At 37.6% G+C, this 24,997-nt stretch overlaps 1 protein-coding gene across 3 annotated transcripts in view; it reads right to left on the bottom strand.

The window, feature by feature from the left end:
* LRRC28 (leucine rich repeat containing 28) overlaps nucleotides 1–23,061 on the bottom strand; it is a 46,320-nt gene extending 23,259 nt beyond the window's left edge. Inside the window, exons 1-5 of one of the 3 annotated variants that reach the window (XM_065734049.1) lie at nucleotides 23,027–23,061; nucleotides 20,494–20,722; nucleotides 16,563–16,603; nucleotides 14,003–14,040; nucleotides 13,118–13,255 (exon numbers count right to left, since the gene is read on the bottom strand). In XM_065734049.1, the coding sequence (XP_065590121.1) occupies nucleotides 13,118–13,255; nucleotides 14,003–14,040; nucleotides 16,563–16,603; nucleotides 20,494–20,661 (385 nt within the window). In that variant the 5' untranslated portion in view covers nucleotides 20,662–20,722; nucleotides 23,027–23,061. Of the gene's footprint in view, nucleotides 1–8,008; nucleotides 8,098–13,117; nucleotides 13,256–14,002; nucleotides 14,041–16,562; nucleotides 16,604–20,493; nucleotides 20,723–23,026 lie in introns of those variants that run through there. The other 2 variants (XM_065734050.1, XM_065734048.1) reach the window with 2 other exon arrangements.
* Nucleotides 23,062–24,997: the final 1,936 nt, after the last annotated feature.

Raw genomic sequence — 24,997 nt, 5'->3', positions numbered from 1 at the left:
CCACTGCTTAGTATTTTGGACCAGCATGAAATAGACAGGGCTTGCAATCATACTCCAAACAACCCCCCACCTTGGTCATGCCAAATTTCATTCTCTTAGATAAACAAATAAGTAGTCCTAGTCCATAAAGCTCTCGAACATTTAATAATTACCAACCAGAGTATACTTGCTGTTCTGCATCAAAGCTTTCAATAATGAAAGACAATTTAATGCAGATTTGGACAGTACTAAGTTAAACATGGCCCTTTATTTCAAATACCACAGCAATAAAATTAAGGTAACTGAAATACAGGTATCAAACTCTGCATGTGTGACAGGAACCACAGGAAAGTTAATCTCATGTAATACCTCTGGTTCCACACACTCTCCTTATAGGCTTTTACCATTTACATTTATTGTCAGTAAATGATGCATTTTATTTTGCCTTCATTTATTTAATAGACTAGCTGAGTAAAAACAAAGATACCAGCTTTAAGTAGTTTTGATTTCAGTTTCTCACAACAGTAGATGTATATTGCATGTGGCCATCAAGATCAAAATGGAAATCTATACACTCTCAAATTCTTCTGTTGCACAGCACTAACAATTTCTGTTAGCTCCCTTTCAAAGACTGAATTATTTTGTTCACCAAGCTTCCCTGAGCATTCATGCCCTACAAGTGAATTACATTTGCTTAATGCACACATAAAATCAACTACCCGTTAATATAGCTATCATTGTATGCAACATTCAGAGAGCTTAGGGCAAGTTAAAGAAAAAAAAAGAGACAAAAGTACATTCATAGACAGCTTCACAAAGTAAAGACTTAAGAATTTAAGGGGAAAAAAATGCTAGCTTTCAGCATCCAACCCTGTAAATTTACAAAACCTACAGTTAAGAGCTATTTTTTTTTGGTTGCAAACATTGATTCCCTACAACAAGAAATCAATTTTTTCAAATAACCAAGAAGTTTTACACAACATATCAGTAGCAAATGACTTTTAAAAGTTCAGTTTACTGAAATTACCTTAACTAAATCACTGAATAGGATCTGTAAGCTAACTTCTCCTGAATTCCATAAGCAAGTCTGCAGCCATACGTCTGTCACACAGCAGATGTCTGTCACAGCAGACGCGTCCTGTTTAACTTCTACTAATCATCTTATGGCAGTGAATGATACAATTAAGTGCAGTTTTTCCCCATTATGAATTTATTCATGAATCATACTGGTAAAGACAGTAAGCATTAGCATAACTGAACTGAAAAGCTGCTTCAGCTTGCCTGGCTTACTTGGTCTTTGCTTAGGACCCCTACTGTACTAAAGCCTACACAGCAAAACACAGAGCTCTTAGGCAGTGTAATACACTGCCATTTCTAAGGCAAACCTGGAATTTGCAAAGCAGTTACTGTTACACGTCCATTTTCCTTACATTCCACAACGCAATGAAAAAAGAGCCATGTTTTAATATCTTTTCAAAGTTGAGGTTTTCTGAAAACCTGACTAATGCTATTGAACATACTGATCGTATTAGTTTTCTTATTACAGAAATGCACCATCCCTACATGAAACACATCTTTCTCAGCATACATCAGCTCCTAAAATCTTGGGAGTTTCAGTATCAGCCTTGTCCATACACAACTGTTTTCAGCCATGTGAACAGTCACTAGAAAGGTTTACGAGACAAGCCCTGAGCACCTTAAAATCCCCTCTAAGTTCAGTTTTACCTTTGGGTAACATATCTAAAAGGAACTCTTTCAGAAGTATTTTTAAGAGTATCTGTTAAGAAGTTTCAGATATGAACTGCACATACATCACATATGCCTTCAACCAGGCAATCAATGAAGTCAGATCATTACTGTCAGAATCATCAGCAGAAGAATTCAGTGCTGACAGATGAGTTATGAACTCACTTCCTCTGAAACTCCTTTACTTACAAAGTTTGTCTAGTATTCAGCACTACATGACCACTCAACTTCAGATTGATTCCTTATAACATGTTGACTCTAATAAGCTATTTTTGCAACTATAGACACTCAAAAAGAACAGAGCTACCGTATGTCCTCTATTCTTCCCATCCCAAGGAGAGGCCAACGCAAGGAGAATCCACCTCATGACAGCCACGACATACGCTGCTCTGAGCGTGACTGTTGCCAGGCCCAACCTGGAAAAGCCCCTGTATCAAATTCCACAGAAGAGGATTTGCTGTGCTCTTACTGGCGATTCAGCAGCTTGAAAGAAAAGGTTTCAAAGACTGACAATGTGAAAAACGTTACACTAACACGTTTCATCATAACACAGTTCTTTTCTTAGGATTTTTCAACTTCTTTCTTACCTAACAATTTATTTTTTATTTTTTAAAAAGCATGAAAACTCAAAAAAAAACCCCACATTATCTTAACATAGATCAAAAGATCCTATCATAATAAACTCAATGATGTCTACATTCATTTGCAACAGTACTGAAGACAGCTGCAGAGAAAACCAGCCAGCTAAGCAGCAAAGTACAGTGCCACTGCAGTTACTAAGACTCTGAGCTGCTGCCAAGAATTTGAGGATAGGAGAAGAACTGCCAGAGCTGTCAGTGATCTGCAGAGCTTTAGGGTCCACACTGGTAACACACAAAGTTAAAGGAACTGTTAGTTATGATCATTTCTGATGGTCTTTCAGATATTTATCTAAACAATACCTTCCAACACCAATGCAGCACTGACTGACACAACTATAAATTAAATTCCTGGTAGCCTGCTTTCACGCATCTTGGGTTCAGCTCCACCACAATTAAACTGACCAAGAACTACTGAGGAACCTCCACTGCTACACAGCCAATAACTTCACTCAACACAACCACCACAAATCAAATAGTGACTGAATTCAAATAAAACCTTGGCTATTTTCAAAGTTAATTTTTCCTGCTGCATGTAACTTTCATAACGAGTTCTCTCCATAAACTTGGAATCCAAGCTTCGAAACAATCAAAACACACACATAAAACCCACAACAAATAATTCTTTTTGACCTTCATTATTTAGGTCTGTGTGCCAGGTTTAATCAGTTCTCACAAACACATTCTACTTCTTAAAAAGACTGTAAAAACACATTTTCAAAACTAAAAGGAACAGAATGCATTATTTTGATGGTACAGCCTGAAGCCCTTAGATCTGAGTTTTATCAAAGTATACTCCATCACTGATCAAAGCAGCAATGACAACTTAATGTTCTTTAAAGTTACATATCGCTGTATGAACTTCCCACTTTTGTCTTGTAGCCTCTGGCTCTGCATGTCATTGGGAGCATACTCAAAGGACAAGAGACTATTCTGAAGCAGCAGCTCAGTGATGATAGGAGTGAAGAGTTGTGTAGATTAATACCACCATGACTCTGATCTCATTTACCATTAAAAAAAAAAAATCAGGGTTATCATTTCTTCTGCAAGATGTTGGAAAGATTATTTAGTACATCACTATATGAACTATTTGCATGTGGTAGGAGCATTTCCTTATTCCTCCCATTACTGATTTCAGTATCACCTAAAGACACTTCACCTAATCAGTATTTTAAATTCCTTGCCATTTAGTATTTTACATATATATGAATATATGTGACTAGCAGACTTCAAGCAAAGTTTGGAGGTTATGTACAGATGTGACAGCGTGACAGTTTGTAATCTGCATTGTAACAATTTGCAGAGAAAATCTGAATTTACGAGAAAAATGAGATTTTGTCTAATGAAATGTGTTTAAATGACTTCTACCTCAGACTTCTTTTTTAATAAAAAGGCTTAAAAATACATAACGTAACTACAGTACTTCTACAGTTATAAAGATATCTGATATCTCTGTAAAGTTTTAAGCTTAAAATCAGTGCTTGCAACAACTACTTAAAGCACTCTCAGCATCTTCAAATCCCCAGTCCACCCCCCCACAGGCAGGAGGAAAACCCCTGGCAAAACAGTGCTTACACTGACTTGAGAAATCAAGGGCTGCTCAACAGAATCATGAGCCAGGATTCAAGAGGCAGAATCAAATCTTGTAGCAATAGAGAATTCAGTGCAATCTGCTCACAGCCTCTCTGGAATGCACGTATCGTCCAAGTACCTCAACATTAGAGGCAGCATTCAAACTCGTTCATCTTGGCACAATATTCCTTCATCTCCTACCTAAAAGCCCTTGAGGGGAACAGCTACCAGGGGGAAAGCCCATGGCCCAAGGCTTAGAAAACATACGTGTTCCTGCAAAGCTTTTAATTTTCACAAGTGGAGTACTACAAAGCCAGAAACACAACAGGCTCAAGAGCATGACTGGTAATAATTAGATTGGCTTTTCTCTCCTCCGTCCTGATTTCACCTACACCTCCCTACATTTCCTACAAACTTCTTTTCAGAGAAGGAAAGGTACAGTTTGGTGGTAGGAGGCACAGAACTGGCAGGGCCAGATTCTGCAAGTCTGATGCATGGTATCTTTCACACAGAATAGTAAAGAGCAAATGGCAACAGACAGACCTATTTCAGACTGAACTAGTTTGTTCTGAAACACTAAAATCATATATACACACGTACTTCATATACATGTATCTACATACACACACACAGGATTTTGATGCTCACTGGAAATCAAAATTGAAGACAAACTGGGCAACATCAGGCCACAGGCAGCCTTGCACTGAGGTATTCTTGCCTTCTAGAAACACATTTGTTCTACCATGGATATAATGAAGTTATTTCAACAATTAAAACTCAAGCGATGCCATTTTGGGAGATGTCTCTTTCCAGATATGTGATGAGACCATAACTTCCACTAAGACTCTGTGACCAATAAGAACTATCAGACAAAGATGGGAACCCTTACAGGTCAAATCACCCCCTGCCCAGATCACAAGAGGAATTTAAATGAAATAAGCATGTTAATTACATAAGAACACTGTTCATACCTTAAATACAGTCAAAACTCAACCAGGCAGAGATTCCAAATTAAAGGTCCATCAAAAACAACACAGGGACCTAAGTATGAGGTGCGACTGAACCAACTCATCATCACCTTACTAAAATACACAACAAAAAGAAGTTGAAATCAGTAACAACTTACACACTTGGAAAATATTTAAAAGTTGCTCAAACTAGTCTTAGGAAGTCCCAACACTTGCTAGGTTCCTGGTCTCTATGCTTCTACTTTATAAGGACTTGAGACTCCAAGCTACTGACTTGAAGCTGTGACAGCAATTTCAGTTTGTCCCTGATCACTCTTCCAGATACATAATGACCACGGTTGTTTTAAGAACCACATTTCATAAAACTGCAGGCATTTGGAAATCAGATGCACTGAGCCATATCACTTTTTTTTTTTTTTTTTTTAAACCCACTGAAAATAGCACACTAATTAAAATGCCTTTGTCTCCAAATGCTTTTTCCAGTTACGGAGCTGAATTACAATAGTAAATTTTAAGTTAAATTTGCTAGCCCAATAAGCCCAATACGTTAAGTAATATTTGAATACACCATTTAAATGTTACAATTATGCTTCTTCCAACTGCTTCCTATTAGTTTCCTGATTAATGAATTACAACACATATACACTGAACACATGTACTTTTGACAACCTACTGTGCAACACTATAATGAGGAACACCACAGGCCATTGTTGAAACATTTTTTTATTTAGGGTTTTAACGTCATTCCTGCTGCAGTTACAGGAAATGCTTCAGATCCAGTACACCCAATTGCAGCCAATCTGGAAGAAGAGGTGGAACAAAAAACCTACACTGGAATACTCAGAACTGAAAACATAGTTCTAGAATTTTTCTGACACTCTGTTTCTACTACTGCTTTTGCCACCAGCATCCAGTGATGTTATAAACCTTCCATGGTGTACTAACAAATGTTCTGTGATACCAACAAAGAGGCTTTCACAAGACTCAATGAGGGGAAGTGACACAGAATTATGGAAAAAAGTAACTGTAAGAAGGAGCAAGCAGACAAATAGAGAATAGTGAACAGGTTGGTGTACACAGATGACTCATTCTGACACATTATCCAGGTTAGGGTATATAGAAAAACTTCAGTTGGTAAAAATTTCCAGGAATTTACAAGAACATTTTTTTTATTCCGTCTTCACTTCCCTCCCCATAAATTTAAAGCACTCAGAGGTAGTAGCAGTCCTCCTGAGAATTTAAACCAAACCAAACATTTGAGCAATGCAGACTGTTATAAAATCTCACACCACCAACATCCTTTAATTAAATAGGCACCACTGTGTTTGGACATGCATGAAAGCTAATCTGTTAAGGAACAGCACTTGTACAATACACTACCCTGTGCTTTGGTCACCTCTGTTTAGGTCATGAAGGCCAATAACAGTAACCATCCACAAGGCCATTTTGTTCAATTCTTCTGAGATAATTCTTTCCTATAATTTTCTAGGGTAATTTTTTCTTACATAAAAAACGTCATTCTTACAGACTGTCAGGACAGAGCTGCATAGTAGCTTACACAAAAATCAATACATTTAAAAATGCTTTCCTGCTAGAAAGCCAAAGGATGAATGTCTTAAAGCTACTACAAGATGTTTTCATTGTGCTTCTCCTAATACAGCATCATTATTACTAAAGCCTTACTAACTCTGACATTAAAAAATACAGGTACAGGCAAGAGTTGGTTAAGTTTCACATTGACCTGGGTGAAGGACAACTTTCTTGTTGTTGAATATAAGAGCTAATATTAATTTCAGTTAGTAAGCTGTCTGGTAAAATATATGTTCTGTTTAGTAATTTATTGCAGGACCCAATTTACTGTCTAAAACTGTATATGCTAAAACAGGCTTTTGTTTCCTTTTGAATTTAAAAACCATCTATGTACTTAAGGAAAAACAATTTTCTCATGTCAAGAATTGAGAGATTTGTATTTAAGAGTTCATGCTCCTTTAAATAGTCACAGACTTACAGAGTGCAAAGCTCATGTAACCTAATCTATGTTTTCCTCAAATCCCCACAAGTCCATTTACTTAAAAACACCACACTCCTGGATTGGTGCCTGGCGTACCAAACCTGTCCCATCGTGCATACATGTTACTAAATTAGGAAAGCAGAGTGGACTAAGGTTACGCCAGCTCTGAAAAAAGAACAGTCTGCATCAGTTTGTGCCTCAGCTTTTAAAGACACCATCACTAAAAACACTTGAACATTAATAAGTATCAACATAACCTAGCTTAACCAGACCATAATAAAAGCAGAAGGGATAAATAGCAGAAAAGACCCACAAAATATAAAAGTTTTTTCCCTCTACCCTTGCCCCCCCAGCACCCCCACCAGCCCCATCTTGAGGTTTCCAAATAAAAATATGAAAAACACATTTAAGAATTAAGTTAGAATGCATATTTCAATTCCAAGATCCAGAAAAAGAATAGAATTGCTGGCACACTGCAGCCCTGATCAGTGGAAATCTACTGTGAAAAGAGAGGTAGGGAAAGGCATGTAAACACAACTTCTTAATTAAGATTTACTGAAATACCTTATATTGAGCTCCATTCAGAATTACTAAGTTGGGTATTCAGGAAGTCTTTTCCAGTGAAATACAGGTATGAATAGTAAATACAGATATTGTCTTTTATAGTGACATAAAAAAAAGAGAAAAATGAATACAGTTTTCACATCTCAAAGGTTCCCTTGCCCCCAGTTAGCAAAGCATATTGCTAAGTATGTTTTGCTTCGCATTTATCAATTAACATTCCTAGGGTTATTTTATAAATAGGCAGAGCAGTAATTAATTACAGTTCGACTTAACCCTCCTTGTCATTAAAACTGAAGTTACCTCGGCAAGAAAAAGTGATACTGTAAAAGTTATATTTTTTGGAAGTTCTGCTTCATGAACTCTTCCATCCTTCTAGAAACACCAGGTGTTTCAGTTTTGAAAACCTCACTGATCTTACCGCTATTTATTTCTTATTAACTTAGAGGATTATTAATTACGGAGAGATAATTATTCATTTCCTAATAACAGGTAGGAAAACTCAGTCCTCCCCAGTATTAAATACGACTAACCTCATAAAGGTGTGGTCTCAACAGATGGAATGGGAACACCCAAGTTCTATTTCTGGTTCATACTGACTCCTGCTGTGGCCTGGAGCAAATCACTTCTGCTAAAACACTTTTCTGTCTGTAAAAGATGATAACACTCCCTTATCAGCTTCACAGAATCACTCTCAAATGCTTTGAAGTTGTTTTTTTTTTTTAAGTCTACAAATGTATTATAATGAGGCTTAAACTGACTATTTCTAAAACAATTTGCCTTAAAAAGAACAAGGATTTGAACAGAAGTAAAATGAACAGTATGCATGCCATTAAGCTCTCCTAAATATCTTTGCAGTTTGCGCTTCTAAAATAGTAAAGACATATGAATAAATTGTCCCTTGATTCAACCTAAACAAAGTAAAATGGTAACAAGTGAATGCAGCATGCAGAGGTCTCAAGAGAACACAGAAACATTAATTAGAAATGGAAGCCCTACGTTTCTTGATATGGGGACTAAAGGGCAGTACTTGGTAAACCTGCATTTGAGCCCTTCCAAGATCTGTACCTCCATGCTGCTACCATCACTCACACACCCTTGTCACCTGCACTTTTGGTTCACAGATCAAAGAAACAGCATCACACAGATGACATACAACTTGCTATTTATTTGGCTGTGTTTTGTTTATTTTGCCTGATCAATGCACTGAACTCATAGCATTTAAGAACTGTTTCTGACAACAAACACAAAGGGAAAACTGGTCTACCCCATATAAATACAACTGCTGCTATACATACACATATATGTTTCCATCTTCATGGGAATTTTGCCTAAAGATGTGCTGGGATCATAAACCATACCCTATTCTTCATATAATTACTTAAGCTTTTGCTCTTGACTTGGCAAAACATGAAGCTTTTCATTTTAGTATATCTATAATTAACTCCAACATGTGCTGAGTAAACACAACCTCATTTTTAATTAAATCTTTGAACAAGATGCTACAACTTGCCATTTCTAAGGAGAAGTATTTGTCAAGCAGTGTGCAGTACAAGTCTAATCCTTGTCAAACATAAAACATTAGTCCACCTGGGTATAACCCACCTTTTCAGTCATCTGTTGTTCAAACATACATTCACTAACTACAAGATCAAGAAGTAAGATGAAGAATCATCACATCAAAACTTTAAGGCAAAAGTAAAATCATAGACAGCTTTAGATTCAGGACTCCCACCTGAAGAATCATTTCTCTAGTACAGCCCATTGATTTTTTTATTTTATTTTTTTGCAAGTGATATGGTAATTCTTATAGAAAAAAAATCAATTTCTCAAGTATGAAAACAGTTGAAGTACCATATACATTATGAACATCAGAGAAAAGGAACTCTCAAAAAGTTTCTAAGCATCCTTAATTCAGAAGATTCAGAAAATTTAGTCCAGTCAACAGATTCAAATAGATCTAACTAAAAGTCTAAATTAAAATTATGCATCAATTCACTGAATAAAGAGGAAATTATTACAATAGAGTTAATATAATCCAACTTTCACTTGCACTACAACTAGGATTTTAAAAAAAATCCAAGTTTCATTTCTAAATGTTCCTCAAGAATTTGAAGGATTTAAGTGTTACAGTTAATTGTATAAAGGATAATGTTCAAGAATTATATTTTTCAGTGCCAACTAAAAGAACCAATATGTTGTTAAGGACAGAAGATACAAGAGCTGCCATTTCAAAACCAAATTAATGCTGTACACTTCACAAAGCAATTTCTTCTAGCCACTTCATGATCCATTTCAATTTCAACATGCATATTCTGGACAATTTTTCCATTTGCTTCTCACCAAGCTTAGCTTAGCCACCTTTCAAGGTTGGCAAGATGCATGAGAGAACTCACATTGTTTAATTGCATCCAACCACCAAAACAATGTGCTTAGAGGCCAAAGTTCATGAAGTTATCAACAGGTGATGCTGATGTCACAGTGTTTGTCAAGCACAAAGGTAGGAATATTATTTACACTACATGAATGCTCCAGCACGCAAAGTGTTCTAATCTCCAAGAAGCATAATATCTGTGTTTCAACTACTGCCCCTTTCCCCCCTTATCAGTCTTAAGCAGTCTGATTTCTTTAGGAAACTAAGGCTTTCATTCTGCCAGCACATTTTTTTCATTATTCTCCCTCACACCTTCTCAAGACAACTGCTTAAACCTAGTTAGGCAGACATGACTAAGCCTGAAACAGAAGAGAGGTCTTTCAGTTACTCAATTCTAACAAACCTTACATGAACAAATATGTAAACACTAAAACCTTACTGCCTGTCACACTGAAGGTAAACAGCAGCACGTGCTCAATCTTCATTACAGTCTGAAAAACATCTACAATCTTACATCTTTGTAATACTCCACATGTTCACTTCAAATATTTAAAAATAAAATATGCTGAATTTCTGTAAGGCAACACTAAGATACTGATGAGAGATAATAGCACAATTGTGAAACAATCTCATCAAAATCAGATAATTAAGCAACACATGCTATTTTTTTCCTTTCAATTCTTAATCACAACTAAAGAAAAGAACAACCATTCTTAAAAATATGAAGTCCAATAGGAAAGCATCATTAACTATACGAATATGAGAAACTATTTGCCATCCAAATGTTTACACAACTATAATACAAAGATGTATTAGTATCCTCAATAAGTTACTACAAAAACCCATGTAATTTCAACAAAAATTGAGAATGCTTAGGGCACCAGAAACTGGGAAGGGAAAGAGAAGAGGAATGACATGCCAACAACTCTGAAGCAAGCTTTTTACGTGATGACATCATTATGCTGCAGGTTGGTTACACAAGGTGAACAGTGATTGATCTTTCTTAACTGAGTCCCTGCTGTGATAAACAGTTCACTGCCACTTGTGTGGTATCTATATAGGACAAAGTCTGAGGTAAAATGATGATCGTCAGTTTTGAGAAGCTGCTTCTGCAAATGACCACCACTTCCACCTCTTATTTCTTTAAAGGAGTTTCTACATTCAGCACAAGCTGCATTTTTAGAATCTAAACTCTATCTTAAATGGTAACTTATCTTACAAAGCAAGATGAATTAAGGTTTGTCTTTCCCTAACAGGGTATTGCAACGCAGCATCTGCTCTAAAGAAAGCAGTTAACAACAACCCAGTAAAATACTGTACTGCAGTGAAATCATACCTCGTCCTAGCTTTGCTTTATTAACTTGTTTTCCTGAGAACTATTTAACACTCCTGCATGAAAATTCATACTATCACTCTAACAGAGAATAATACAACTTGACAAAGTAGAGCAAAGTAATAGGTTTTGATGATTGTTCAGTATCAACAGAATTTTCAAATTTAAGTAGAAGTGATCTTTTAAATCTTCACCTTTTGACAATGTAAACCTAAGAAAATGCGCTTGAAAGCACTCTTCAGTAAATGTTACATTTAGGAACAGTCATTTCAGTAGATAGCTGGGCACATTCTGCATTGTAAGTGAAAGATAAATGTTGCTTGGACTAGTAACACTCCTGCTGTGTGACATCCAGCCATGATGATACTGACACCATCTGAACAGACAGGTTTAGAAATAATAGCAGTAATGACATACACATACACTGATGGTACCCTATCACAGAAACAAAGGCCAGACGACGATGGGTCCTCCAATATAAAATTAGCAACAGTAGTATTATTTCTAAATATGCAAAATTTTCATCCACTCAAAATGAAAAGCACTTTCTGATGATGTTCAGTACGAGATTTTGTAAACTTCAGAACAAATTAAGAGAAGCTTTTACATGCTGCTGATACCACCTCCAAATGTGGTAGACTCGAAATCAGCTCTTCAGTAATGTAAATTATCCTTTTGAAAACACTCTTTTCTTGGATCCTTTTTAAGTTAATGTGTGAAGTTTTGCAGCAAATGTGTCACTTTTCTTTGAACAAGTCTTTCTTTCATGGTACAGCACCATAAGGTAAATTATCTTTGAGGAACATAAAGCACATTCAAGACACTCCTTTCTCTTGAATGTAGGACATCTTAAAATTGATGGAAATTTTGCCGGCCTTAGGTCATAATGTTTAACAGGTTTATCTAATTTCATTCCAGAGCATTTACAAAGTCAATTTATTTTTCCTTTCTAATCATAATTATTCTTTGACTGGTTCCACAAAGCTCATTATGCCTAGAAAGGTACAAGGAGAAGACTACCTAGATTTCTGCAACCACAACTTCAAAGAACAATTGCAATACATCTCTTGCAAATAAGCCACATGAACTTAAAAATACATGAAAGTCACACTGAGAATTTAGTTCAAATTACAGCCAAAAGCTAATCCTGTTAGATTAAGTTATACCAGGGTTGTTTTTGAAAATGCTGACCTTATATTTTATCATCTCTACAGATCAGAAAATGCAAATATCCCAGAGCAAGATGAAAAAATAAAACAGTGAAAAAAATTCAAAAATTGTCATCTGATCTGGACAGATCGACTGAAGATGCAAGAAGAGAAGTCAGTTACTTCTGCTTATCAAAGTACTTAGCAAAAAAAAATCATTCCAAATTTGCCTATGGACAACTTTTTCTGACTGTCACATTTACTTGGAATAAATTTTGCTCTTTTGTTGTAAGTCAGTAAGACCAACATTTGTTATCTACTGTCATAGTGAGGTAGAACTGCCATGGGCAAAGCTACTGGACACGTGTCTTTTCTGAAAAAGTATAAAGCTGTTTGGCTAAAAGATAGGAGGAGGACTGAAATACTTTATACTCAGTTATATCCAAAGAAATTTTATCATAACGACATTTGTCATTAGCATTTTGTGTCTTCTTAAGTAACTTCAAGACTTTATTGTTACATTGGCAACAGCTGTTACATAAATACTTTATTTTCCTCTTCAGAAATATTTTTCATGATTTTCTTCCACCTCACATCAACGCTGCACAGCTTATTATTTGTTAAGTGTATTTGGTATAATACAGTGCAATGGTAACCCCTACCTCACCTTTACATTCAAGTCGTGCCATGCTTCATCTCTGGGATCTGAGTAAACCTAGAACAAATCACTGTGCAAAAGAAGTTCAAATGGATTTTGCCACTGTTTTAACACTGTGTTTGTACTTACCTGCAGGTAAATATTTCAGCTGGTTGTTAGCCAAACGAAGATGACGTAAAGATCTCAGGCGACCAATCTCTGGACACACAATTTCAAGGGCATTATCACTTAGGTCCAGAAACTGCAGTTTAACGAGGGAGCCAATGGCTTGCGAGAGAACAGATTAAAACATGAATGTGACCCAACAGTAATGTTAAAATCTTAATAGGACTATGAGGGGATAAAAAGCCACAGTACCTTACACTTAAGTATGAGCAGATTTTGATGCATTAAAGTCGGTCTGACAACTGAATGACATAGTTGATGAAAATGTTCATATAAAAAACTGTATTGCTCGCAATGAGATGGGAGGAAAACAGAAGTGATGTACACCATACTTCTATTTCGAGATTTTCCTCAAATGATCCTGCTCTATTTTTTTTCTCCATTCCTTTGCATCTATCCAATCTATGTATACCAAAAGAGCTTAAAGTACTTTACTGAAGTTGGACACAGAACTCTACATTTAATGCATGGAAGGAAAACTAATACAAGTTCCTAATATTTTTGGTTTCAAAATAGCATGACATAAACCAACATGGTATTCTGTGTGGTAACCAGATCAGAGCAGAAGACACTCTGGACTTCTGTTTCTGTAGAAGAGTGCCATTTATCCATTTCGGTTTCTTCAATTAGAATTGAAGCAAATAGCATTCAGATGCATTTGAGAGTTCATTAGAAGAATTTAATATAACATAAACAAGGATATTATCAACTAAGAGCTATACTGGTATGTTTTGTATCAAAGTCTTTAATGTTTTATGGGAAAATAAAGGAAAAGATAGGCCTCTTCAAAGAAGAAAAATGAATATTTTATGATTCCTGCAACTTATTGTGAGCCGGTAGATAACTTACCTTCAGGTACAACAACTATGTTATTTGAATGAAGGTACCTGGGGGGAGGAGAAAAAAAAGCAGAGGACACCACCTGTTACCCTCAAGGACTTCTGCTACATAATCAGTTTGCAAAATATCCAATTTCAGATTGAAAGAACACCCTCAAAGCCATTCCTCTTTATGACCATAAAAGCTGCAGACACCGCATAAACTGGCAATGGACAGGTACTTCAGTTTCACTTAAGACTAATAAATGATAAACATAAAAACAAAACAGAATGCCATACAATTACTTAAATGGAACATTCACAGTTATAATAATGGGCTTCAGTTCTTAGAGTAACAAGAAGAAAACAAGAAGGAAAAAGAACGAAGCAGACAGAATAAGTACAGCCAACCATACTTGATCATCAGGTCATCCCACACAGAATGCAAGACAAGGAAAAAAAAATGACACAAGCTATGCCAATTAGAAGCATGTCTCCCTATACTTAAAAATACCTTGCACCTTACCTGACTGATGAAAAATAATGAGTCACTTTACTCTAGATCTGAAAAACTCCCATAATATTTTGTCCAAAGAAAAATCCAGTATTGCCCCCTGTCACTTAGCTACTGAGGGAGACCAGCTCTCTCACTAGAAATACTCAGCACCCCCTGCTGGAACTCTTCCAGCACTACTAGTCACTTCAGAACTATTCTAGCACAGATTTCTCGTTATTTTAATTTTAATGTCTAAAATCAACATGGCTGCCAGTGAACAAATGGCTCTTGTAGAAAATAACACTAAAAATTTTCAAATATTGATATATATTCGTGAAGGAATATTGAGCACTCAGTGCTGAATTGCCTAAGGCACACAAATGTTACAGACAAGTTTGTTTTTCTGTTCTACTCAAACAGCATTTCCAGGTGTAGAAGCTTTGTATTTCTCATGGAGACAGAAGCAGAGAATACTTCAACTGCATGGAGTATTTTTATCTTTTAAAAACTGCAGGAAGTTTCCTAAAATATGTAGGAAACAAAAGAATAGCTGATGTTTTTATAAGAACCTTCATTTATAGCTTTGACGTGAGATTTCTCCTACACACTTCAGCTGCAGCTCCCAGAAATACTCCTGACTATTTCACTCAAGTAAATTAGAAAAGGTGTATGATAAGGATTTACAACAGGTCTACCAATATAACAGACCATACATATAGAAGTAGACAATAGTAAAGTTCTTAAAAAAAAAAAACATACTGAAATTGCTACTGATTTTCATTTTTCTTAAATTAGTTAATAATAAAATAAATTATTTTTAAAAAATAAAATATTGTGGTCTCTTCTCTGACACTGAACAGCTCTTACTGTCTGATCAAAAACCTGCCTGTGCTATTGAAGCTATACAGATCACAGGCTCACTGCAATTCCCTGCAAACCACCAGAACATATGGAATAATGGCAGTACAACTACGCTTGCTGAACCTGGAATAATTAGGTATCACTTTTAAAATTGGCACTTGTAAGATATTATTTTCAGTTACAACTTACACAGGTCTTCCCTAAAGGCATCATCAGATAGCATGGAGAAGTCCTGATGCCCCACAGCAAATCATTAAACAAAATATATGAAGAAGTATTTATTTTATTGCTCAAGAGCATAAACAAACTCATGACTCCAGCATGATGAGACAAGACTGTTACTTAAGCAAGTTGGAGACTGCAGTGACACACAAAGCAGTTCAACTATACAGTGGTCATGTGTACCAGAAAGGCGTGGTCTCAAGGACCAAATTAGGATGACAAGATCAGACAGCTGAAAGCATTAGACTACTGAGATATACAGCTCCTGTTTGGAGCTCTTCATTAGTCAAAAATCAGTGTTCTATCAATTACAAAACTAAAAGTTAGTTACAGCAGGATATGGGAACGTCCCTTTTATCCTCCATCCTCCAATTTTCTTAAGCAAGGACAACACAGCCTTAACAACAACAAATAGGGAGTGATGGAAAATGTTGGCTCAGGCTTCACAACTTCATTAATTGCTGAAACAAAACAGTTCAAATTCTTTGGACAAAACTGGATAAATCTATTCTGTCCCCAGTTGTTACTGCTCCTACTTGCCCATTCCTGCTCCTATCTGCCTTGATTCTAAAGAGAAAAAAAAAAGCTGCACAAACCACCTCCTACAAGCAATAATGCTCAAGTCATTATGACACTCATAGCAGAAATGGAAATGTGCAACTACAGATGGGCTCCAGTTCAGTCACAATCATATGAACATTACACTTGGAGGTTCAGGTACTTTATATTAAGAGTTACAACAGTTTACAAACGAGTTGGGGTAGGTGTTTTTGTGTAACAGTTCTTGCTCCTGTTATTCAACAAACAAGAAATCCTAAAAAAAAAAAAGTCATGGAATACATCTGGATATACCATCACTTGAAAAAAAATAGAATAAAACACCTTTTTTGTCCTCTAAATAAACCCTTCCTTTTTAAAAGACAGGTTATATGCAGCAATACATTATAAAACTATATCAAGATGAGACGGAACAGCACGATAAGAATATATTAGAATTCCTACACAAACTCACAATTCCACGAGGTTTGGGAGCTTCTGTGCAAGGTTTTCTGGCTGAAAAAGAGTTAGAGATTTTTAGGTTTCAAAACAAACACACACATTGTGTACCAAACTCATTTTAATAACCACATTAAAACATGTTAGCAGCTAGTCACAGAATAACTGCAATAAAAAGTTTCCATACAATACTCTATTTCCACACCCCCACATACATTGATGCAATGTGGGATACTTTAGTTCATTACTGAAAATGGACTACAGCCTACAAGTGACACTAACGTATCCTTGAGCAAATAGCAGGTGGACTTCTGGGGCTGAAAAACGAAATATAAGACCTTGCTTTTGAAAAATATATTAAAATGAATTAGTTGAGGCTGAGACCGCTAATCACAGAATGATAGGGGTTGGAAAGGACCTCTAGAGATCATCTAGTCCAACGGCCCAGATAAGAAGCTGTAACCCCACTACAGACTTGAAGGAGAACAAGATCTACAAAAGAAATCCTAACATAATGCTTTCTTTTGTAACACTAGTAAATCAAGAAAAGATCTAAAAACGTTGTGTACCTTAGTCAGTAGCCACAAATCCAGCCAGGCACACCAAGCCCAACAACTACATTTCTATGTTTGCATGTTAACTTCATATCATTTTCTAACTACTGATCCCTAGCTGCAACTCTGTTCCCTGATGGCATTTATAATCAAGAGCATATACCACAAAACGGAATTGCTAAGTTTGAATTTTGGTAATCATACTTAATACTGTTCAAGGTTAAGACAATTTCACTGCTTAAGAAATCTATGTCAAACATAGATTGTTTTACTTACATTATCCATATATACAAATCAAATTTTAAAAGCAGATTGCTCACACAGTCTATTATCTGTAAAAGAGACCTAGCAATTTTCAGTGCCACGTAAATGTAAGCTGTATTATTACCTAAAATACTTTTCATTGTTTTATAAATTTATTACAAAGAAATATGTAAACTTGAAAAAGTTATCACGACATGCTTATGCAACACGCATGCCACATTCTACATTTGAGCACAAAAAAAACTTGTTTCTAACTACGGAGCAGCAAATATGGTTCTGTAATAAATGAATCAGTTGTCAAGTGTCAAGAAACATGCTCTAACCGATCAGTTGTTGCCACCTACTGGAAGGTCTGCAGCAGTACATTTATGTTCTAAGCACAGGAGATTATTTGGTCAGTGAGTATAAATTTAATATAGGAAAACAGACAAAGGCTGCAACATACTGAGATCCAAATTAAGTATATCGACACACAACTTGAAAATTGAGAAGGAGTATTAAATAAAACAGCTCTTCCATCCTAAACTCATCATTCTATTAAGGACACTAAACTGAAATACAAACATTTTCACATTGTACATCAAGTAATAACTCGGCTTTATCATAAAATATGAAGAAGTTAAAGGAGAGAAAACTCCAAAGTTTACAGTTTAGAATATCTATCACAAACTCCACTTAGCTTGAGTGCCACAAAAACAGCTGGCCTGAGTCAAAGCCTTTCAATACAACATCCCACAACATTAAGATTAAAAAGGACCATTCACGGTCCATCCATTCATTGAGGAGTAAACGTCAGTGACAGAGACTGCGGCCTTTCTTGTGGACACAATAATTAATACCAACGATGGATGAATAATCACTCTGCCAATAGTTTAGGGGAGCTTGCCTCATCCTCAAAGGGCATTTTTCAAAATGTAAACCTGCTGATCTGTATTAACAGGACAGCATTGCACATTCTGAGTTCATAAATTGAGAACAATTGCCTTCTGATATGGCCAGATCACACTTACGACAGTGTCATGAAAGCAGACTCTTATTTCCTTTTCATAGATGGGCAAACAGGAGCACTAAAATGCTAATGCTATCAGTCAAATACTACGTTGGAAAGTATAAGACTTGAAGCTGGGATATAGGTGTGTTATGCAGGTCTCCTTTCACCTTGGCACTGAAGACAAAAATGATTTTTTCCTTGAGTAAGGCATAGGCAAGTTCTGAAAGCAAAACTACTCCAGATGGTTTCACAGGAGCTGTTCAACAGTTATCAATTCAGATATAATCAGCTGTTAAGAAAGAAGTACCATCTCAAAGAAATATGGTGCAGATTAACTACTATCAAAACTAAATCTGTACGTAATTTAAAGTATTTATTGATAATATAACACTTGTGTAGAATTCAAGGAGCACAAGGCTGAAAGAGACATTAAAACTGCACTTCTCAAACAGGATCACCTCTCAAAGTGGTACATTTTCAGAATTATCCAGTGAAAGGACAGCTCTTCTCAGATGAGATTTCTGTTTCCCTTTGTAACTCTCTACTACTTTACTGAAATTATTACTCCTCTTACCGGTAATGGCCATAAAACAGTAAGCTTATGAAAGCACTATTTCCTGCGAATACAGACCTCTGTTACATGACCTCTGTTCTTACCCTTCCTCCAATTCCATTTTTAACTCTTATCTTCTCTTTTCACAAGATAAATTAACCCAGATCTCTTAAGCCTTCTCCCCCAGAGCACTTTCTCAGAAAAACCCTTGATGCTGCTCTCTGCAGTTTAAACTGCTCTCTGCAGTTGATCTAGGTTTTCCTTAAGCACATAGCCCTAAACTGCAATCCTTGCTCAGCTTAAACTTTAACAGTATTCAAGAATGAAATACTTACGATTTTAATGGAAACTGTGAAACTTACTGGGCACAGAAGATAACATTTGCCTTTTTTTTGGCACATGCTGCTCACTTTACCTATTTTGGTCCACTGTAACTTCTAACCCATATTCTGCTGAAGAGATGGCTCTGTTAGACCCACTTTTGTTTGCCCAAACCACAGCCATAGTGTCATACATTTGAATGAGACCCCACCAAGTTATTAAGAGAAACTTACCCTGGTGATTTTTAAGACTAATTCTCTATTTCATGCTACGTGAAAGTAAGTTTGCCTGAACAAGTTCTACTTTTTATGTGTTGTTTCAGTTCCATTATCTCAAAACTCAATTACAGTTATAACTACCTTAAAGAACAAAACAAAACCAAGATTTAAAATAGACATAAAGAGTGGTATGCAAAACTCTCCCTATTAGTTCCATCTTTTGAGTAGCACAAACTTTATGAGCCTTACACCACCACCTAATCATTGACTTTCAGGTTAATTTTTAAAGTGGTTTTACTTTTTAACCATGAATGCTGTACTCCCATTAAATCATTAAGCAGCAAGACTTGCCCAAGAAGTACCAAAATAACTTCCTACAACGTGTGTAAACTTAACTGACTTTAAAGATGAAGGAAAGGTATAAAACCTTCAGAACCCTTTCAGCTCTTGCCCTGCGAAACAAAGCCATTATTAAGAAATTCTAATGCAACACTGTCAAAGCATTAAAAACTACTAAAGGCAAGAGATATCAAAAACAACCACCAACCCTCAACCCTTGAGTTAATGGTTTATTCTTCCTATTATTGGCAGTTTACAGAAAACAAATTTCCACTGGCACCTTAGAAGCTTAGAATTAGATCTTGGGATTGGCACTGCCTTTACAATAAGGTATACATGAAGGTCAACTCTGCTGAACCCAATGAAGCTAGATTAGACAGCACAGTATCTCCTAACAGTAGGAAGACCTGACCACTGACATCTTGAGCAAGATTTACAAGTTTAAAAAAAAAATCATCACATAACAGACAAAAAAAAAAAACAACCAGCAGGTCTTCAGAGCTCCAAAAGAGTATAGATAAAAATGGTATATGCTTTCATTTATTATACTCTACATTACCCATCCAAGTTAGAACATAATACAGCCACATACTTGTATTTCACAAGGGGTCACGTCATTCAAGATCAAAGTTGCTAAAAGATAATTTTAATTATCTTTTCTGTTTCAAAATCAGACAGTAAACATCACAATAAAGAAGTTGTCGTACCAACGTAGTCAGAGAATTTCTTTTCATATAAAGTCTCTCCAAGTACTGCAGCCCCTCATCTTTCAGTAACTCCAAAGGAAAATGATGGAGATTTCTGTAATTGAGGAACAAATTCTTGTGCTTTTCCAGCTTTGCCTCAGAGATTGTTTTACATAGTTCTGATGCCATGACTAATTCTGTTCCAAGCACCACATCTAGTGCACTGCATCTTCTAAAAACAGGTCCATTTCTACGAGACAAGAAGGAAAAAAAAACAGTATCAAGGTTTACTTCACTCCATTTTTTGCTGGAAGAGTTAACTATTAGTTATCTATAGTAACTATCAAAACAGGTGTTCCATTCAACATGAAGTACTCAGAGCACTCATACCACCGGTCATGCTAGAAGCAGTTTTCTGACTGCTTTCTGCAGTGTTCAAGTGTACTCAGACCAACGTCATCAAGATATTAAGGCACACACAATGAAATAATGCTTCTTTTTCTCCCCCCCGGCATTTTCCATTGACCTTTCAGACTGCACTGTCAAAGCTGACGTCAGCAAAGAAAAAGAAAAAAACCTCTCTCCTACCCACAATTGATGTTCTACATCTACTCTGTGATGGGTGCTCTGTAAGAATGCACAGATCTTCAGCAAAAAACAAAATTTACCAGAACACTTGTGTTTGGATGATTTAAAAACAACTTCAAGTAGATTTAAAGCCAACATGACTACAGGCCATGCATGTTTTTTTCCCACATAAAATAATGAGGAAATGTTATCAGTTGTATGAGGTATTGGGATGGATAGCAAGTAAATCCATCTGAAAATAGGATAATTAATGCAAGAGAAACTTGAAATTCTGCAGCACCAGCCAGAGCCATGACAGCAGACATTCAGCTGTCCTAACTAAAAATAAAAACAAAGTATCCAGCTTCATGGATGACTTCAAAGCCAGAAAACAAAAGCATGACGATTAATTTTTAATTTATCTGTACGTGAAACCAGGCTTTATTTAGCCCCTTTCGTGGGTACAATCAGAACTCTAGTCATCGTTACACTGCATAAATTTCAAAAATAAAAACAATACTGCCTCTTCTAAGCTGTCTCAAAACTCAGGAGAACATAATATGTTCAGAATATTTATAAAAGTAAAGTTAGAAGTTTCCTATGGCCTTGCACACATAAGCTTGTCTGCATTAACAGCAAGGAAAACAAATCACACCTGCTTTCCTCCAATAACATTTTATCTTTTAGTTAATTTCTGTACTAATGGAAGGATTTCTCTTCTTAGCTAGTACTGGAAGTGAACGTACTGAGCTATCAGTAAGAGTGACATCTGAGGCAGTCCTTGTGACAGTAACTCAGCTGAGGGTGGAGAAGCAGACCATACATGTAGATCAAACCACTATATTAGTTGCAGTAATTCTACTGATTTGCAGATAAGCATCTCCTGCAAGTGACCCACATCCTTCTGGAAGAATGAGCATTTATTTTCTTACAATGACATACAAATTAATAACCACAACTCAGATGTAACATCGTGTGTACCCTTGCTAGTCTTATCCTCGATTCAAGAAATGCTAAGATCAATCCCGTAAGCAAGCAATTATCATGTTAAGAAACCTATACAGGACTGGGGAGTGCTAGCATAACTTAATTAGAGTTTTCATAGGAGAAGAAACATCATAGTAAGAAATAAGTGCCTCCATCAGCTGCCTTTAGGAGACAGAGTACAGACAATGCAGGTCTGCGGCACCTGCCATCCTAAAGCTACCCTTAGTTCAGCAGGTAGAGAAAATTAAGCCACTACGAATTCCACATTGACAATCAGCATTAAAAGAATTGAAGGACAAACATTAGCATTTGTAACATTCCATAACTATTTGACTACTAACTGCTGCTACACAAGAAATGGGAAAGGAAAGCTCATCTTTCCCTGATGATGAGTGCAGCAACTCCAAACAGCTGAGTGTTTTTCTTCCCCCCTTTGACAGTGTGGCTCTCAGGTTTTTGTTCTTTAAAGGAACAACCTACGAGACCAGAAAACAGATACATGAAACATCTGACAGCTTCCCGACTTTCCCAAAGATGACGTTTCGAAGTTCTGCACTTTGCAGGCTGCTCTTCGCAGCTCCGCTCCGTGAGCCAACACACAGGGATGCACAGACCCCACCGTGCAGCCCCCCCTCGCCAAACTCCGCGCTTCTCAGCGCAAGAACAGGCACCCCGCAGCCGCTGAGGAAAGGAGGGGCACGGTGAGGAGCCCTCCTGCGAGGGCTGAGTCCCTGCTGCTTCACACAGGGCAGAGAAGACATGAACGTGCCTCGCTCCTTAGGTAAGGCTGCCTTGTGCCGCCCTGCTGCGGCTCCGGGGGAAGCGGCCCGCCGCCAAGGCCTGCGGGGGCTGAGGGGCGGCCCGGTGAGGGGCAGAGAGAAAAGGACCTCGGAGCAAGAAAGCCTCACACCCCGAACCGCTGAAAAAGCACTGTGCGCTCCGGCGGACGGGCAGCGGAGATACCCCGATCCGCACCCCGTCCCACAACGACAACACGTACCGGACCGCCACAGCTCCGCGCGGCGCCACCTCCGGCTCCGAACGCTGTGGGATGAGCAGACAGATCTCGCGAGACTCCACGAAACCACAACCGCGCCTCCCCCCCGTCCAGACACAACAATGCGCCCGCGCACGCTCCCACCAGCCAATCGTAAAGCTCTTCGCTGCCACGCACCCAATCACGAGCTGTGTCCTCTCAGCAGCCAATCAGAAGCCGTGTCATGTCAGCGCTTTGCCCGCCTCCTGCCGAGGAGCCTGTGAGGGGCGGGCCCGCGAATATTGTTTCTGTTGTAGCGCTGCGGCGGCTCATTGTGTTGAATTGGGCGCTCACACCGAGGCGTGAGCGTGCCCGTGAATCAGGAGCTGCCCTTCAGTTAAACGTTTTCAGTAGGCTAAAGAGAAACTTACAGGCCGCAGTTTTGTTGCTGGCTGCCAGGCCGAGCACACAACGCTGCTATCGCTGCTTAACAGCTCTGGAAGGAGGAAATCACTTGCAGGTAAAAGTTGTGGTAACCAAAGTATGTTTTCCCCACTTAATTTGGTTGCAGTGAGTGGTACTTTGTTGGCAGCAGTTCGGAGCTCTTGAGGCAGCTGCCCCAGCCCATCATGGCCATCTTTTCCCATAATACTTGGCCCAGATGAAACAGAGGAGTCACAAAGCACTTCTTTACTTATGTGCAGGTGACAGAGTGTTGTCAGTTTGTCCAGAGAGGTTGTGGAGGTTAATGACAGCAAATTCCCTCCTTTTCGGTATGTTTATCATCATTGGGTATTAAAGATTCTTCTTTGCAGCAGCTCAGCCCCATGAGCTGCCAAAAAGAGGATCTCAGGTGGAGAAATCTCAGTGTGGAGAAGCTTAACATGAGGTCAGTTCACTACACATTCCTCTGAGGAAATTCAGCGTTGGGTCTATGCAAACCCAATGTTCTTATCCAGGATATTACGTCAATGATCAGAACAAAAATTTGTTTCGTCTTTCTTTAGTAAAATGCAAGTGAGAAAGATGGCTCTTTTGGAGATAAGCTCTTGTAGTGTGTTTTCAGTGATTATAAATCGGTTTCCATGGGGATTCAATGTAAGCAGCAGAATGAGTCTAGGACCACTGAAAGTATTGAAGATATTTATAATTTTTATATGGGATTGTGCTTTTCAATATTCCAATAGGGACTTTTAAAGCAGAGGACTTGAAAAAGTTTTTTTAATACCTTTTAATATTTGCAGTAGGAGAATCAATATTTACATGGGTAGATAGTGATAGGACGAGGAGGAATGATTTTCATCTAAAAGAGGGAAGATTTAGATTAGATGTCAGGGTGAAATTTTTCACTTAGGAAGTGGTGAGGTGCTGGCACAGCCAGCCTGGAGAAGTTGTGGATGTCTCATCCCTGAGGGTATTCAAGGCCAGGTGGATGGGAGCATGGGCAACCTGAGCTGTAGGCTGATTTCTTGGTTGGCAACCCTGCACACGGCAGGGAGGTTGGAACTTGATGATCTCTGAGGTCTCTTCCAATCCAAGCCATTCTATGACTCTGTGATCTCCTTTGTTTTGAGTGAGAGGGTTTCTACTAGCAGTACTTTAAAATGCCTTCTCCTATCTGACCATAAAGAGGGAAGTACATGATCCTTTCCAGACTAAGTTGGCAGAAGAGTCTTTGTATAAAGAGATAAACTACTCTTTCCCAAGAGAAAGAAACATCCTCACCCATCTCAACTATATTACATTTTCCTTCTCATCTGCTGTGAGTGCTCACATCACTATCTCTTTGTTCTTCTTCCTGAAGCAGTTACTTTAGATTATCTGTTGTTTTGCATAGACTGCAATTGTTACACTCATTCATTCTCAATCTGATTCTTTTTTCCCCGACTGATGTGATCACAGTTTCCCAAGGTTGTGTCATCAAATTCTGTGCAGTGGTTATTAAAAGCACTGCTGTCTCAGATCTGAAAGCTGATCTCTGAAGTTCTGATCCTG

The sequence above is a fragment of the Cyrtonyx montezumae genome, unplaced genomic scaffold (assembly GCF_038088225.1).
Source record: "Cyrtonyx montezumae isolate F1298 unplaced genomic scaffold, pur_monq_1.0 scaffold_17, whole genome shotgun sequence".
Lineage (NCBI taxonomy): Eukaryota > Metazoa > Chordata > Aves > Galliformes > Odontophoridae > Cyrtonyx > Cyrtonyx montezumae.
Note: the sequence above shows the minus strand (reverse complement) of the source record. Positions and strands in the feature narration are given on the sequence as shown.